This window comes from Tachypleus tridentatus, chromosome 13 (assembly GCF_004210375.1).
Source record: "Tachypleus tridentatus isolate NWPU-2018 chromosome 13, ASM421037v1, whole genome shotgun sequence".
In the NCBI taxonomy this organism is placed as follows: domain Eukaryota; kingdom Metazoa; phylum Arthropoda; class Merostomata; order Xiphosura; family Limulidae; genus Tachypleus; species Tachypleus tridentatus.
Genome location: NC_134837.1, coordinates 214,304,725 through 214,322,578, shown reverse-complemented (window position 1 = coordinate 214,322,578; position 17,854 = coordinate 214,304,725). Strand labels below are relative to the sequence as shown.

Below are 17,854 nucleotides of genomic sequence, written 5' to 3'. Positions count from 1 at the left end.
TGTGACGAAGTTTCGATTCCGCGATCCTCAGATTGCGAGTCGAGCGCCCTCTAACCATATAGTCATGCTGGACCCAGTTACTTAATAATAATTAATAAAACAAAAAAATGCTTACTTCTAATATTATATTTTTGGAACGTAAAATTCATTTTTGTGACTTATCTATTAATTAAAATGCTCCGTGATAGTAAGGCCTGAAATTTTACGACTGTTATAAGAAGTATACAGTTTAATTAACTAAGTTTGATTGAAACGTTACAAGAAGAAAGCTGGATTAGTCTGAAATCTATCCCCTTAATCACAATTCGTTTACTCTAAAATCTAAAAACAACAAAAACAAAAGAAAACAGACTTGTTCTACACATGTATATTTATTTCTGGGTTTCAGGGTTTACAGTGTAGGCCAAAGAAAACAGAAAAATAATTACAGTCACAACAACTGTTATTCGAACTGACGACATCGTTATTTCAAATGTATGTTTATTAAAAAACTGTAAGCAAATGACAAGGCACAGTATTTGGCTAAATCGTAAAGAAATTATACTAATTTAGCAATATTGAGCCTGTTAGCTTGAAAGTTAAGAGAAGTCGTTAGAGATGTCCCTGGCACATTCTATACAAACAAGTTCAGTAGTCTGAAGAGTCAATTTTTTGTGAATTCAGAGAAATTTATATATACCAAGTACAAACACTTCAATAGAATATTCTCTATTAATCTTAATATGGCATTCGTAAGTACAGAAGCAAAATAAATACCATCCAAAAATGTATACGGAATTTTTTTTTTAAATTCTATAGAACAAGCATTAATAAATATTCTTAATTTTAACAATAGAACACTATTCGTGTCTTTAATTGTTGTATAATATTGATTCTCTGCTATTTTCAATCTTGTTTCACCTCAGTGTTAAGCTGGAGGATATATGTCTTCAGACAGATTTAGTTGTGTCTCTAAAGTAAAAAAAATCGACAACATAACTAGAAAATTTTTTTTTCTGTACAAAATAAAGAAAAGTCTATAACAATATCATAAATACAAGTCCAAGAGAGGAAAAAACTAAAACACAAGTGTATAAGCAATCGTAAGGAACTAGGAAAAAAATACAACCTTAAGACATTTACATCTCGTATTTATATAATTTAAATATATTTGAATATTGTTTTTTATGTACAGGAGAGCTAACAAGTTTTCATTTACATCACACGTATTTATTGGATAGCTCTTTTGCTAGTTTAGTGTATTTTAAAAACTTTGAATGAGGTCCCTCTTCTGTTGGTAGACCTGAAGGTGGCGGAGATTCTTTTGTTGCTAAATAAGGTTCATTCAATATTTTTCCATAAGAGGGAGAAAAACCTTCACAAAAGGAAACTTCGGGAATGTTTACGTCTTTTACAAAATGTGTTTTACTCAGATGGTGCTTGTACACACCTTTACTAATAAAATGGGTGTCACAAAAGGCACACTTCGTTAAGGAATCTGACTTTGTAGCGTCGCTGCATCCCCAGCTAAACGCCAGAATCGATCCTGGGTGAGTCTGGACACCAGAACATGACGCGTTAACATCTGTTTTGTCCAACAGTTTCTGAAGTTCTCGAAGAGGATGGCCTGTAAACGGCATATCAACATTTTCGGAGATTTGTGAGTGATTTTTATCTAACTCGTGGTTCAGATCGGTTGACGATAATTTCGAAGAATTACTTAATGACGAAGGGCTTGATTTACCTTTATCTTGAAGAGCATCACAAGGTGAAGCGGCTTCTTGAAGACGTTTGAAGACGTTCGTCTGGCTTAAAGAATGGTTTACGTCACACATTTCTTCACCTATTTCACTAGATTCACCATTCGTTTGCTCAATTTCAGAATAAACGTCTATAGAATCGTCAGCATGATCGCTTTCTGGACTTTTTGACCGTACAGACCCCAATATACTTTCTTCATCTTGTCCTCTCGCAGAGCGGTAATCATGGAAATGCTTTTCATCAACTTTATTAAATGAATCTTGTACAAGCGAAAGCGACTGTTCAGTGTTGGAAGTGTTCGTGAAATCAGAACTGACACTAGTTTCTGATCTAATCGATTGTGAAGATGGCTGCTCTTTATGGTTATTATCTGAAGAACTATATTTTTGCTTCCTCTTGTCGTCAGAAACGTCTGGTGGTCTGGGTAACACATTTTTAACGTCTATTGATTTTTTTCCCAACATTCCAGATGGAGAAGATGAATCGCTTCCCCCCTTTCCAGGGGAGTGCCAAGGCGAATTTATATCCTCATCGATTCCTAATCTTTGTAAAATGCCTGTTGAACCATTCCCGCTAATTTTGCTTCTATTTTCAAAGCTTTTCTCTATCAGTTTCTCAATTGCGTTCAGTACAGAAGTGGAGTCACTCCCTTCATTTATTTTTTCACATAACAAGTTTCTCCGTATTTGCTTTTTTAAAACATCATTTTCGGAGTTTTTAGATAGTGGAGATTTTGTCACACGAGTTCTTTCCGAGTTATTTGCCGTTTCATCATTCACTCTATTCACACAAGTTTTTACCTTTGTCTCCTTTCTTATTTGATCTCCAGAGGTATCTGAAAGAAAGGAATGTTTCAAAAGGTGTTGCGATTTAGAGTTCTGAGTACAATTTTTTATATGCGTTACAAAATCTTTGGCATCTACTTTCTCAGCACATTCTTCACACGTGATTTTACCACTAACATTTTCGCTCCTGGATACAGACGGCACATTTCCTTCTTTCGACGCATTCAGTTTATTCGTTTCCAGTCTCTCTAATTCAAGAAGCTTTTTAACGGGCAAGGACTTCTTCCTTCTTTCTCTAGTTTGTTTGCATCTTCCTCCACTTTCTGAGATGGAACGTATAATGTGTTCCTTTTTCATCATGTGACAACTGAGCTCTTTCAGGCTACCAAACACTTGACTGCACACCTTACACGTTAAGACAGCATTTAGATGAGACTGTGACGTCATTTTGTCAGCTGGGACTTTCCAAGATACGATCTGTTCTTGACTAATGATATTATTATAGTGTTGAGTGACTCTCATGTGATTGGTCATCTCTGCCAGAGTCTTGAACGACTGACCACACCACATGCATTTCAGAATCTGACGAGTTTGCTCGGCACCTTTACCTAACCAAACATCTTGCCCTCTAACCAATTTTCGGGGAACCACCACGCTCTCTTTCATTAAAAGGTTGCTTCCAACATTGGACGTTGAGCATTTTGAAACTGAAGGTAATTCATCTGAGGAGTCAATGATACTTGAAGAAGTTGATGGCATGGATGCTCGCATCCCTGCCATTACACATTTTGGGCTTTTTTGCATATGAATAGTCATTTCAGCTAGACTCTTAAAAGATTCTTTACACCAAACACAAGTAAAGACATCTTTAGCTTGTTCCTCACTTTTATTAATCCAATGGTTTTGCCATGGATTTTGCCGACTTCCTGTTCGATATCCTTGTGATTTTGTAACTGTATGGCACAATGCATTGATTTTTTGGAGAGCGCTTGTCATGTTGGAAGAAACGACGGTGGGATTAAGTAGCTGATTTTGAATAGCTGATTCGTGCTGAAAATTTACAAAAGATTTAGACGTAGGACTATACGATGATGTCGAAGTGTCCTCAGATATCTTTGAACTATCTAAAAGTGATATATTTCCATTCCAGGCTACAACACCTGAAGAAACACTTGGCGGTATAATTTTCCGAGCTGAAGACGATTTGGGTGAAGTGGTGTCTATCCGAATGAACTTTAATTCCTTTGGACATTTTTCTACGCTTTTTCTTCTGTGGGGGACGGAGAGATCAAGGGGTTCGTTTTGTGATCCAGATGGTATTCCATTAACTGAGGGTCCAGATGACAAAATAGAGGTTAATGATGAATGTTGGTTCTGATTTCGACAACTGAAGTCAATAGGTCCGTCATTCATCATTGTCCCAGTTGCCAAGTAATTGCAATAAATAAAATGTGAAATATTTGATTGCTGAGTACTCGTTAAGAGTGCAGTAGAATCAAGGCTGGATTCTTTCGACGAATAATCACAACCATTGGTTTCATCCCGTCCATGTTCATCGGGGGTTCTACGGGTTGATTGGACCAAGGTGGTGTCAATGGGAATGGTTGAATGTTGTTCGTCTGTGACCGCCTGTTTAGCTATTTCTTCCTTAATATTATTGTGCTCTTCATCTGAATCGTAGTCAGAAGAAGGGTCTTCCCTTTCTGGCGTCTTTCTTGTCTCACTATCGTCCCCTGAAACAAACAAGCAAAAAAAGCAGAAGTTATTAGACGCGCCATCTTTACAATATTTTTAATTTTGCTTTAAAAAGGCCTAGCTTTTAAAATAAGACTTACTTTAAACAACCTTTAGTAATCTTGTAAAACATTTCTGCTGCTTGAATTATATGACAGTTTGAACAGTGTTAAGAGTTAACATCCAATTCTTTAGTTTTTACTGCTATTTTAAAATTGCTTGTAAATGAATGATGGAATCCATTTATGATGTGTTTGTTTATATGGAAATAAAGAGCCATTTGGATTCCTTTGAATTTTCGCGCAAGACTACACGAAAGCTATCTGTGGTAGCCGTCCTTAATTTAGCCGTGAAAGGCTAGAGGGAAGGCAGCCAGTTATCACGACTCATCGCCAACTCTTGGGTTACTCTTATACCAAAGAATAGTGAAAGTGACCGTATATTACTCTCAAGGCCGAAAGAGCGAGCATGTTTGGTGGGAGGAGGATTCGAACCCGCGCTTTCAGATTACGAGTCGAGTGCTTTAACCACCTGGCCGTGCCGGATCTGCTCAAAATTTATCCACTCTTAAATAACATTCGCAAGCATCAGACTTTCTTGTTCTGTTGATTTAAGATGTACCATCTGTGTAGAGCCATAAACCATTCTTAACCCATGCAGGAGTCACTTAAACATCACTTTTATGATAAAAGTTTGCAGCACCAATGTTTTGACAGCTCTTAGTAGTTCTATCACCTCAAGCTGTTAAAGAACAGAAAGTCAGGCTTAAAATCAAGGTAAAATATTACGGAGATATTATGTCGTTATTTTGGGAGGGGGACTTAACTTTTTCAGATATGGTATTTTATGAACAAAATAACAAATATCACAACAAATTTAAGTTTATTCAAAACAAGCGTAGCTGAATTCTAAAACTTTTTTTTTGTAACAAATTAGCCTAAAAAAGTCTGAATTTGTTTTTTAAATAAAGCTAAAAACCGAATATCGATACTCATGGTGATATAGTCCATTGTGTAGCTTTGTGCTTAAAACAAATTAACAATATATTTACTTCAATACGCCCCTCGCTGGTACACCGGTAAGTCTACGGATTTACAACGCTAAAATCAGTGGCTCGATTCCCCTCAGTGGACTCAGAAGATAGCCCGATGTGGCTTTCGTATAAGAAAACACACAGAAGCACATACTTTAATACAGGTAATAATCTGAAATGTTATTGAACTATAGATACGAATGTTTATTAATCTTGTTAGCTCAAAAGTATATCTTATTATTATACTGAAGATGTTTACCTTACTATATATAGCACACGGCTAATTACTAGTGACACTAATTGTCTTTAACAAGTTAAACCTCAATCGAAACCGAAGAGAGGTGAAAGTGACTCATGAAATCACCGTGTCTGTCATGAAAACTAGTAATTGAGGTAGTTTCCCCTGGTTTTATTAAGAGTACGGAATTAATTGTTTGAAACGAGATACCAACTCCAAAACATCGAATTCACAGCCCGGTAGGCAATCATTTGGCCATGCTTGTACACTGACTTGCTGTAGGGCAAAAAAACAAAACGTGCCCACAAAGTGTGCAAAGTGGCCGCGTCGGACTCTGGTGCTGAGGTTTCAAGGTTCGTATCCTGTTACTGCCAAAAAAAAAAAAAAAAGAATCGCGCTCTTTGAGACTATAGGTGCGTTATAAAAGTAACGGTCAAATCCCACTATTTGGTCTGACAAACGTACCAAAATCACCACAGTAATTGCCTCCCCTTTAGTCTATCACTTCAATTCACATTACGAATAACAGATGTTTTAAACCAATAACAGCCTTGTCGCAACGTTATGTTACAGTGCTATAGTTTCGCCTGAATGGTTTGGCCTGAATTAAACTGCAGTAAAATTTCGTTAACAAAATGAATGAGTTTGGGTAAGACATTAAGATGTACATAGGTTTTTAACCATGAATAAAAGTTGACAACAAATAGATGGTTCGTAGCCTCTCAGAGCGGATTTTTACAAAAAAGAACTAATCACGTGAAACACCTACAAACAAATTCAAGAGAAATAGTCAAAATTGCCCTCAGAAAACGTGGTCGTAGAAAATATCATTATAAATAATCTATAGCCGACAACAGATAGATCCCCGCATCCCTACCGCTAGGAGGCGCCAGGTCATCACAAGGGCCAATAAGATTGTATTTCCTCTGTCATGTGTTTAACAGGAGAATACACCCAACGTTGGTCTCTTCACATGAACAGCACACACTCCGAAACCCCTATCGGCAAGTCCGTGAAATATGGTAATAGTCCGTTGTTAATTGACAAGCGCTTATCCTTATTAGCATGTTAAAAGCGTGAAGATTGGTTCCGATGTACATACCAACTTTTAAAAACGAAACTCTTGTAACGTATGTCAGTTAATCATAATTATACGGACGAAAGAATTATCAGAATACAGTCATATGTTTAAATGTCTGAACCCTTTTTTACATGTTTAAGATTATGAATTTTAAATGAATTATTTTTCATGAAAAACACAAACATCAAGGACCAATAATTGTTTTATTAACTGCTCCTATATTGCGTTTTAAATGGGCCTTAATCGTCACAGTAAAAGCAGCTAATTATAATCTAAGTAATGTAGTATTCACTAAATAGTACCTGAACAAAGTACATTACATCCTAGCTTTTTCACTCTGATGTCAATATAACCGTAACTAGGGGTGTATTAATTGGCATGAGGATTCTTTTGTTTGTTTTGAATTTCGTGCAAAGCTACTCGAGGGCTATCTGCGCTAGCTGTCCCTAATTTGCAGTGTAATACTAGAGGGAAAGCAACTAGTCATCACCACCCACCGCCAACTCTTGGGCTACTCTTTCACCAACGAATAGTGGGAGTGCCCGTCACATTATAACTTCTCAATGGCTGAGAGGGCGAGCATGTTCGGTGTGACGGGGATTCGAATCCACGACTCTCGGATTACGAGCCGAGTGCCTTAACCACCTGGCCATGCTGGGCCTGCTCTGAACGAGCTTCTCTAGCAATGTGAAGAAAATAGAATGATGTTCTAACAGCCTTGCGAACCCTTGACGCATAAATTGTCAGTTTACGTTATTAGCGCTATCACTTTTTGTTGCTTTGTACAGTAACGGATTTAAGAGTGTGTGAGTCCAGAGGATAATACTTTTTGTGGGTCCTACATCCCATGTAATTTTACATAGAATAAAATTATCAATGGGCCCCCATGAAGACCATGAGTCTCCCTCTAGCCCCCACCTACATACGCCACTGACTTTGAATAACGAATTTTGTCTTCCTTATTTTCGTAATCATTTTAAATGTATAGAATAATGATTATATTTTTTTGCGGTTTTTTTCAGTTTAAACATATTAATTATAAAACAAAACATAACCCAATGTATGAATACAGATAAAGGCGGCCTGACTGAAAATTAGATATTCAATGATCGAGAAACTGACAACCAGAGAGGACACATAAATACAAATATGAATGTCAGAAACGTAGTAATAAGAGAGATAAAAAAAGAAACGCGAAGAAAAAACGAAAAAATTAACCAAAAAAGTGAACAAACAAAATCAGATACAATCGGCTTTAGGAATAGATAAATGTCTAGACGGTAAGTTAAACAGGTGTATAAAAATTCATAAACAGGTTGTTGCTTTTTCTCTCAGGGCCAAAAGAAAAAACAGTTATATTAACTAAATATAAATGGAATTGGAAACGCAAACTAGTGTACTTTTATGTGGTGATTTTTTTTATGTAACACAAGCGTCAAAACACATGACGTTAAAAATAATTTAGATCTTGAATTTTTATGTTCAAATTAAGCCTTTTACTAAGTGACTGTTGGAATATTCTATGAGCAAAAAGGTGAAATTATCTAACCATTCGACACAACAAGATAAAAACAACAACAGGACCGACAAGAGACAGTGACAGCATAATCCTATAATTCTATGATTTACAATTAAACAACAGTAGGCACGTAATTTTCTTATTTATAATGAAGCAGCCATTAGCTTAAAAATGAATTACACTAACAACCAACCAGGTGTTCTTCTCTCCAATCGCCTGTAACAGGTTACGTGACCTCTGGTTGTAGGGTAAATCTTTGATGAACGAGTAACCGCTTTGTAACCAACCAAACCATAGAAAACGACTTATAATCAATAATAACCTGATTCAAGGGCGCAGTTATTAAGGGAAAGATTAAAATTCACAAATTTTCATTACCAAAAAAGGCTAAGTTTGAAAGTAATGACGGTAGGGACAAAAGTCACCAAGTTTGCTGTTTGCTATAGTGAATAACAAAGAGCGCAATGCATTACCTTGAACATCTGCTGTAGTTGTAGTTCATAATCATTTATTAGTTTAAACAATACAATAACGAATCTGAGCGACAGCAATATTTTATCGGATTTAAAAGAGGTTCCATGTTTATTTGTTTTCCTACCTGTGGCTTTATTTTAGTAATATATTTTAATGTATTTTAATATATTTTAGTAATATATTTAGTATATTTTAATATATTTTAGTAATACATTTCAGTATTTAAATCATTCTTAAGAAATATCAATATATTTCCGTTGCTTTCTTAAACATTTTCAAATGCGTTTTATTAATCTTTTCTTGCTTTAACTGTCGCAAAGCCTAATTTCTAGACCTAATCTACCTTGAAAATTTTAATCCTTAGTTTAACAATACCCTTCGCTTCTGACCACTCACAAATCATTTCTGTTTCCGTGATAACCATCTTATTTGTTTGTTTTGCTTCAGAATTTTTGCAAAAAGCTTTACAGGGGCGATTTGCGCAGAGCTGTGTTTCATTTTTTTTACTCGTAGACTTGGGGAGATTTATTATGTACAGGTAGTGGACGCCAGTAAAATGAAAAATAAATCGTATTTTAATTTTATTACTGATTTACGTTTATGGCAGTTTTTCTGTTGTTACTACATATGTCGGAGAAAAGCATCAACCGTCAACTCTTGGACAACTGTTTTTAGCATAATTTTTATAACTCACGTTTCCAAAGCGTTATGCGGCAATGGGTTGTGAACCATGACTTCTCGTATTTGTAATTATGGGCAAATTAAATACTAAGTCATGCCTCGGTTCCATATCGAAATGTATTCAATTTTAATAGGGTTGTATAGAGAATGATCCTTAATATTCTACCTTCTGAAGCTTAAATTAGGCTAACGTTTCTTAATACTTTTTTTTCCCGTTTCAAGAAGCCGATAATAGGAATTTTCGGAATCGAAGAAAATTTATCTTAAACAAGTCAGTCCAACAATGTCCGCCTGGTATATAATTTGTAATACATCATCACTGTTCATTGGACGCGTTCAGGGTCAAAATGATAAGTCACTTTGATCGTACGTTTCCAGGTTAACAGCAAAAACGAATCATTTATAATATTTCATTAGCAGCCACTCGGGACATTTTCGGTTAACTTACTTTGACAGCGAGTATCCATGTTAACAAAGGAAAACGTGTGACTTATAGTATTATATAAACAGTCATTATGAAGTTTTCTGTTAACAAAACCCTTGCTTTCACAATGAGATTCCACATTAGCAGCGATAGATATAAAACCTATAAGGTTTTCCCTTCCTTTAAACACTCATCGAAGGACTTCTCAGAGAAGTTCTCACTTCAATCATTTGTTTTCAAGTTAATGTCGAACGAGCACATAATTTATGTTTTATAAACGCCTATTGAGCACATCCTCTGCTGAAAAGAATAATCGTTTCGACAGTGAATTTCCATCTTTACACCAGTCAAGTGTATAATGTAACATATTTTACACCACCCGGCTGAGGGCAAGTTTCATTTTAAAAAGTGTGTTTACGATTCCAAACTCCACAACGACAAAAATAACACAAAATAAAATAAAACGTGTTGGCTAAGCCATGCACAATCACCTCCTCTTTCAGCTTCAGGCCAAAAGAAGGGTGGTATGTTGATCTATGTTAAAGGTCAGGTGTCTATGTTAAAGGTCAGGTGGGTAGGATCCTTTTTTTTCCGCCATTTGTCAAAGAATGTGAAATAGAACTACTTGAGGACTTACTACCAAAGCGAGTGGCACAACTCAACAGTTTTAACATGAAGCTTCTTCATTTATGTTTTATTTTTGTATACAAAACAACAAGGAGAAACTTTTAACCATAGAGGTGATGGGAATAGCCAGAGAGGGGGCGAGATAGGTATTTCAGTGAATTACATAAATAAAAAATAAGGTAATTCCTATGGATTAAAAAAGACGATATGCCATCTCAATTTTTCTTGAATAAGGATGACTATTTTATCTGTCTGAAATGAACAGGTTTGATACAAGGAAAGAAAAACTCTACGTACAGACACACGTCGTCTTGAAACGTAATTCTCTGTCTCCCCGTTTGTCTGTACGCAGTAAACTGGCATTTGAATTCTAAGAATTCATGAATGAAAGCAAAAGATAATATGTAGCAATGAATTAAGCACATTATGTCTGCTATATCCAATGCTAACGGGGCTTTTCGCTCATTACCATAGCTTATGAAACTGGCTGGGTAAGACAAAAATAATAGCTGTCGAAGCGTTATTATTTTTGTCCTACCCAGTCGTTTTCATGGAAAACGAATGTAATGACGTAAACCAGATAAAACAAGTAAATCGTAATTACTACCCAGTTCATTTTAAGTACTTTGTTTATTAGATTTTTACAGTAAAACCTAATAACACATCATTATTTTATTTTTCAATTCTAACATCAATTATATATTTATTTAAATTTATTGTTGCAAAACAACAAATTAGTTCTGTTCCTGAGAGGGTCAAGTTAGTTTTGTTCCTGAAAGTGGATCAAGCAAGTACTGCGTCAGCAAGAATATAAAATAAAGTCACTCGTAAATTCTAAGAACCCTTGATTGAAAGCCAAGGAAAATATAGCATGTTAACCACAATACACCTGCCATATCGGTGCTGACGACCTAGTTTAGTTTTTTTGTAATTAAGCACAAAGTTACACAATGGGCTATCGACGGGTATCGAAACCTGATTTCTAGCATTGTAAGCCCTCGAATATACTGTTGTGCTATTGGAGGACTGGTTTCTTTTGTTTTGATTTTGAATTTCGCGCAAAGCTACTCGAGGGCTATTTGCGCTAGCCGTCTCTAATTTAGTAGTGTAAGACCAGAAGGAAGGCAGCTAGTCATCACCACTCCCCGCCAACTCTTAGTTTACTCTTTTACCAACGAATAGTGGGATTGACAGTCACATTATAATGCCCCCACGGCTGAAAGGGCGAGCATGTTTGGTGCGACAAGGATTCGAACCCGCGACCTTCGGATTACGAGTCGAACGCTAAGCTTAACACGCTTGGCCATGCCGGGCCTGGAGGACTGGTGCTGACGAGAGCCCCTTCGTCAATGCTAGGCCTCATCAGACCAGCTGTGTACGACAGATATAGTATGGTGTAGGTGCCACAAACTTTACTAACTTTCATGAAACATGTTGTGGTGTGATCCAGGTTACTATCAGATTCTTTTTCAAGTCATAATCGTTATTCATTCTTAACCCTCATACACACGGTGGGGGTCAAAAATGGGCCCACTTGTGTTTAAGTTGTTATAGAAATATCAGAGGTGTGACTTTCGGGCCTAAAAATTTAATCCCTAAATTTAAATTTAGGGATTAAATTTAAATACCTAATTTAATCTATACTAATAACATACTATACTAATACGTTTAACATGTATTTTATGCAAATGGGGTATTACACCCCTTGTCTAATGTCGAAATTCACGTTTTCAACATTGGGGGTCATTTTTTGACCCCGTTTAAAAAACTCAATTACATTTCTGGTAAACAATCAAATAATATATTGATATGAAATTTTGTGTTCTAGAACATTCTAGAACACTCTATAAATGTTCTCGAGCATTCTAGAATATTCTTATCTACGTTGCATAGAGAGCCCTTAATCGATGATGAATCAGGAAAACCTGAAATAATATCATACTATAACTCCACCAAAGGAGGAGTCGATACACTAGACCAAATAGTTAGATTCTTTTCCACAAAAAGAAAGACCAGAAGGTGGCCCATGGCACTATTTTATAACATTCTTGATGCTGCCGCATACAATGCTTACCTTCTCTATCGCCAGCGCCATCCAGAATTCGCATCAAAGTACCAAAAAAGAGCAAGACGTGAATTTCTGAAGTTGCTTACTGATGAATTACTGCCTGAAGACGATACAAATGAAGTGATCCCTCCAAAAAGACACAAAGTTGCTGAAGAGAACGTTAGGAAATGGTGTCAAATATGCGCACGTGATTCAAGGAAAAAAACTTCTTCAAAGTGTATCAAATGTAGTAAAATGGCTTGCAATGACCATAAAGTTACCCAGAGTGTATGCATAAATTGTATAGAATAAATATTTTGTCCAAATTTATACTTTGCTTATATGAAAATAATTTTTTTTTAAATATTTTTGGTGGGGGTCAAAAATGACCCCCAGTGTGGGCAACGTAATTTTTTTGAGTGTGTGTAGTAGGGTTAAACACGAAATCTGAATATCGCGTTTCTCCAGTAAATTGAATTGTAGTTTTTAATTGGCTTCCGTGTATAGTGCAGTCGTAAAAATTTAGTAATGAATAGATTTGAGCTGGTGATCGAACTGGCAAAGAAATTATAAATTTTATCTAAAATGTATGGCCCGGCATGGCCAAGTGCGTAAGGCGTGCGACTCGTTATCCGAGGGTCGCGCCAAACATGCTGGCCCTCCCAGCCGTGGGGGCGTTATAATGTACGGTCAATCCCACTATTCGTTGGTAAAAGAGTAGCCCAAGAGTTGGCGGTGGGTGGTGATGACTAGTTGCCTTCCCTCTAGTCTTACACTACTAAATTAGGGACGGCTCGGTGCAGCGGGCTAACAATATACTCACTTAAATACCTGTTGAAGAATCCGCAAGCGATTGCGGACCTATGTTCCTTGATGGAATATAATGGTGAATGAATGAATGATGAAATGATCTAAAATGTATATTGTCATAATCGAAGTAAGGAAATTTTATTGCTGCTGCAGTTCTTATATTTTTAGTGCGAGGCTACACAATGGTCCATCAGCACTTTCTACGCAGCGGGAATCTCCGTATTTTAGCATTGTAAATCTATTTAGTTACTGTACATGTACCAGAAAGTGGACAGGTTCATAAAGCCAATCTCAAGTTAAATCTTTGATCAGTTTCACCTATTATCTGAGCTTAATTTGTATTATCTGGATGTCTGTTTCATATTTACTTTATCAATACTAGCTGGGATACCTGTACCCTGGACGGAAGTTATGTAAATTCATGATTAATGAAAGGTTATCTTAGGACATGAAAAGTTCTATCCTTTATATATAATTTTAAAAAACACAAACCAAATCGCCCATAAAAACAGCAAAACACAAAATATGAAACTATAAATTTCAATGTATCTCTACATGCACGTAACAAACCTTCATGCCAAATTCGGTGAAGATCCATCAACAGGGGCAATGTAGTGGTAAAATGAACACACGCAAAAACACTCGTAAAAATCGCAAAAAGTAAAATTTAAAATTTGTATGAAATTTCCTATGGACCTAATGAGCCAAATTTTGGTGAACATCCATCCATACCCTGCGAAGTATTTACATGGACATACAACAAACAGTACAAATATTTTTATATAGGTAGTACCAGTGCATTAGATTTGCGTGTGATGTATATTCATGACGTCATATCTGCACGCTAAGAATGAAGAAAAATAAAGGTCTCTGTGGCAGGAAACGGAGGCGAAACGAGTAAATTTGAGCCTTTTTGGAAATAAACATGCACACAGGATAAAGATTTCGCGAAGTAGGGAATTGCACATCGCGTAATAAAAACGTTTTCCAGTATCATTCAAGCAAGAGTTCTATTACAGTATGATATTTATCTATTCGTCACATGGACCTCAGTATATCAGTAGTAAGTTTATGAACTTAAAATGTTACACTTTAGCATTCGCTTCTTTAAGATGAATAGAGCACAGACAGGCTTGTTTTGTAGCTTTGCACTAAAAGAAAGCAAACAAAAAACATTTGATTTCTGATAATTATATGTGTCGATAATACTCAGTTTAGGCCCAGAATAGCCAGATGGTTAGGGCCTTTCGATTCGTAATTTGAGAGTCGCAGGTTCGAATCTCCGACACATCAAACATGTTTGCCCTTTCAGCCGTAGGGGCATTATAATGTGACGGTCAATCCTACTATTTGTTGATAGAAGAGTAGCCAAAGGGTCGGCGCTGGTTGGTGATGACTATATGTCTTCCCTCTGGTCTATCACTACTAAATTAGAGACAGCAATCGCAAAAAGCCCTCGTGTAGCTTCGCACGAAAATTTAAACAAACAAAAATACCCAAACAAAATAATAATAGCTTGGTATCATTTAAGCTATAATCATAAGGTTTTAGTGTATTTGATTTCAAACGAAAGAACGATTAATTATAATCTTTAATTCTGACTTCAAAATTAGACTGAAGCTATTACAGACCACTTATTAAACAATTTAATAATCTAACAGAATGAAAGCGATTACGATCTGCATATCTGTTCAGAAATTTACAAATATTTTGCACTATATGTATTAAAAATGAATCCGTTATACCAAACATGCTCGCCCTTTCAGCCATGGAAGTGTTATAAAGTTACGTTCAATCACACTATTCTTTGGTAAAAGAATAGCTCAAGAGTAGGCGGTGGGTGTTGGTGACTAGCTCTTCTCTCTAGTCTTACACTTCTAAATTAGAGACGGCTGGAGTAGATAGGCCTCGGGTAGTTCTGACCGAAATTAAAAAATAAACAAAAGTGGAGAAACTACATAAAATTATGACCTTTTCCAACTCATTTCATACTTTTTAAACTTCAAATCAGTTAAGAGCACCAACTTTTGGTGGTAAGTTATAAAATAAATAATTCTGTATAATATATTACTATGTCACAAAAATATTAATTTTAGCTATAATTTTGAGCACCAGCAGTACTTAGCTTAGGGGGCGCTTATACCCAATCCAGTTTTATTGCTCATCAAGAACTTTACTAGCCTGCCCTCAAACTGAAATTCTATAAGGCAGGATTACAGTAAATCAACTATTATAACTTTGGCGTTGTCAAATACGTCAATTCAAAGAGCTTGGCCTGCTGAGTCTAAAACTGTAATTAGATCTCAAATCGGTCAATAAATGATGGAGCTCTGAGCTAAAAGTATGTACTTAAAAAAATAACAACAACCTCAGATCTGTTCTACGTGTCGTTACGCTGCGACTAAAAAAAAATTGGAAGAGTCTTAAACAGAAAAAAAAATTAGTCCTTTTGGTTTTTACAAATCAATATGGGATAAGACTTTTGCCAACACAACTTTGAGGGTAAGCCTGATTTAGTATGAGTAGCGTGTCGGTCTGCTTATCGTAAGATCCAAAGTTCAATCCAAGTTATGCTGCACTTGCAGTTGTATGTGTGTGTGAGGTGAGTAGGAGGGCGTTATAAGAGTAACAACATGATCAGTTATGCTGTTATAGAGAGCTGTAATTACAAATTAACTACAGCTTTGCCTGAACCTTATAGTTTGGTTCGCTGTTATGGATAGCCGTAATTACAAGTTAACTACAGCTCTGCCTGAACCTTATAGTTTGGTTCATGTGTCGAGCCACGAGAAGTTTAAGTTCAAGATACCAAGATCAGTTTAGAGCTACATTTATAGATTAGTTTTATGTATTATATTATCCTAAACATTAACCTGCAGTTGTTCATATATCTAACTTACTTCATAAATTACGCTCTCTCTGGCGCTCTGGTTCCCTCGCCTGTTGTTAAATACTTGTAAAACATGTTAATCTAATACGTTAAATTTCCTTGTAAAACATGTTAACCTACTCTTCTTTCCAAGATCAAGAACCAAAAGTTTATTCAGTCTTGGGCGAAAGACCTAGTCTGCACTGGATATAACAGATACAGTAGCATATAATTATATTCTTACTTACATTTACTCGTAAGTTCTTACAGTTACTTAAATAATATCGTTTAATCTTCCTGACTCCTCCTCTTTATTTGATTATATATATTACAATCTAAATATTTAGCAAATTTTTAATCACAGTTTCTTCCTCATGCTAAATCATTCTCGTACTAAGTTATACAGCCAATCTTCACAAACACTTTCTGTCTTCTGTTGAATGTCTCTTGCACAGTTTCTACACAATGCTAAACGTCTCTATCACTAGTAGTAAGACTCTATTTCAGCATTTAAAGGATGCTACTTCGTGCTGATTGGCTGCCTCAGGAAGAGGGTAAGCACCATCAAAGATGATGATGTCATAGTTCCAAAAACAGGCGGTTGTTATGGATGATTATGTAATAGTATCATAAAATATCGAATGTGTTATAGGTAGCTATGACTCATAGAATACGTCTCATCTTGTCGATAATTAATCATTCATTAAGGCATCCTAAAAAGGACACTTAACTCTAATTTTTTAGTTAATTAATTCCGACTTAAAATTACTTTTAGCAAGAATTACACTTTTTACACCGCTTTTGTATTAAGAATATACAGCTAGTGTTCAGTACAATTATGTAGTTAAGTTCTTTAGTTAGCGGCAACGTTCCATCCTTGACAATTACATCTTAGAAACGTGCAGTTTAATTAAATGCAAAAATATATTTAACTGTTACGTGTCTATACATATTTACAGTTTTATAAAGCGAACCATCTATTTTAAATACATTGTAAACACACTGACAGCAACAGCGTATTATAATTAACTTTTATTTTGATAAACTTTTCTGTAAATATTAAATCTATTGTAAATGCGTAGATAGTAACAATGTGTTATACTTAACTTTTATTTTGATAAACTTTTCTGTACATATTAATAACATTATAAATGTCACATGTTTAAGTAGAACAGAAATTTCGTTTTGCTCTAAGTGGACTGTTTGTTTCCAATTTCAAGCAAAGCTACATGAGGGCTATCTGCGTTAGTCATCCCTAATTTAACAGTGTAAGACTAGAGAGAAAGCAGCCAGTCATCACCACCCACCGCCATCTCTTGGGTTACTCTTTTACCAACGAATAGTGGATTGACCGTCACATTATAACGCTTCCACGACTGAAAGAACAAGTATGCTTGGTGTGGCGGGGATTCAAACTCGCGACCCTTACATTACGAGTCGAGTGCCCTAAGTGGACTGAAACACTTTTTCCTGTTCGTTATATAATAATTATGCTGGGTACTAAAATAGTTCTTTAAACGTTCACACATTTAAATAAAATTCAACTTCAATTTTATTTTAAGCAGATTGATTTTACTAATTAACAACAGAAGTGTAACAAAAAATGTACATTAACACGAGTGAAAACTAATTTAATCAATACATATTTCAGGACTTTATGCTGTCAGATAAAACTGCAAGATGTACAATATTTCTCTGCATGTTTTAAATGATTAAATCTTCAAAACGTTAAGATTATGTATCGCACTTTATTGCGTTATATTTAAACAGCAAATATGAGAGTTCGAGAAGC

At 35.7% G+C, this 17,854-nt stretch overlaps 1 protein-coding gene across 4 annotated transcripts in view; it reads right to left on the bottom strand.

Annotated features, from left to right (window-relative positions):
- Window positions 1-354: 354 nt before the first annotated feature.
- The window catches only part of LOC143237607 (protein tiptop-like), a 106,669-nt gene continuing 89,169 nt past the window's right edge, over window positions 355-17,854 (bottom strand). For 3 of the 4 annotated variants that reach the window (XM_076477046.1, XM_076477049.1, XM_076477047.1), the window contains exon 2: window positions 355-4,258. In XM_076477046.1, coding sequence (XP_076333161.1) covers window positions 1,200-4,258 — 3,059 coding nt within the window. In that variant the 3' untranslated portion in view covers window positions 355-1,199. Of the gene's footprint in view, window positions 4,259-8,323; window positions 8,471-17,854 lie in introns of those variants that run through there. The other variant, XM_076477048.1, reaches the window with a different exon arrangement.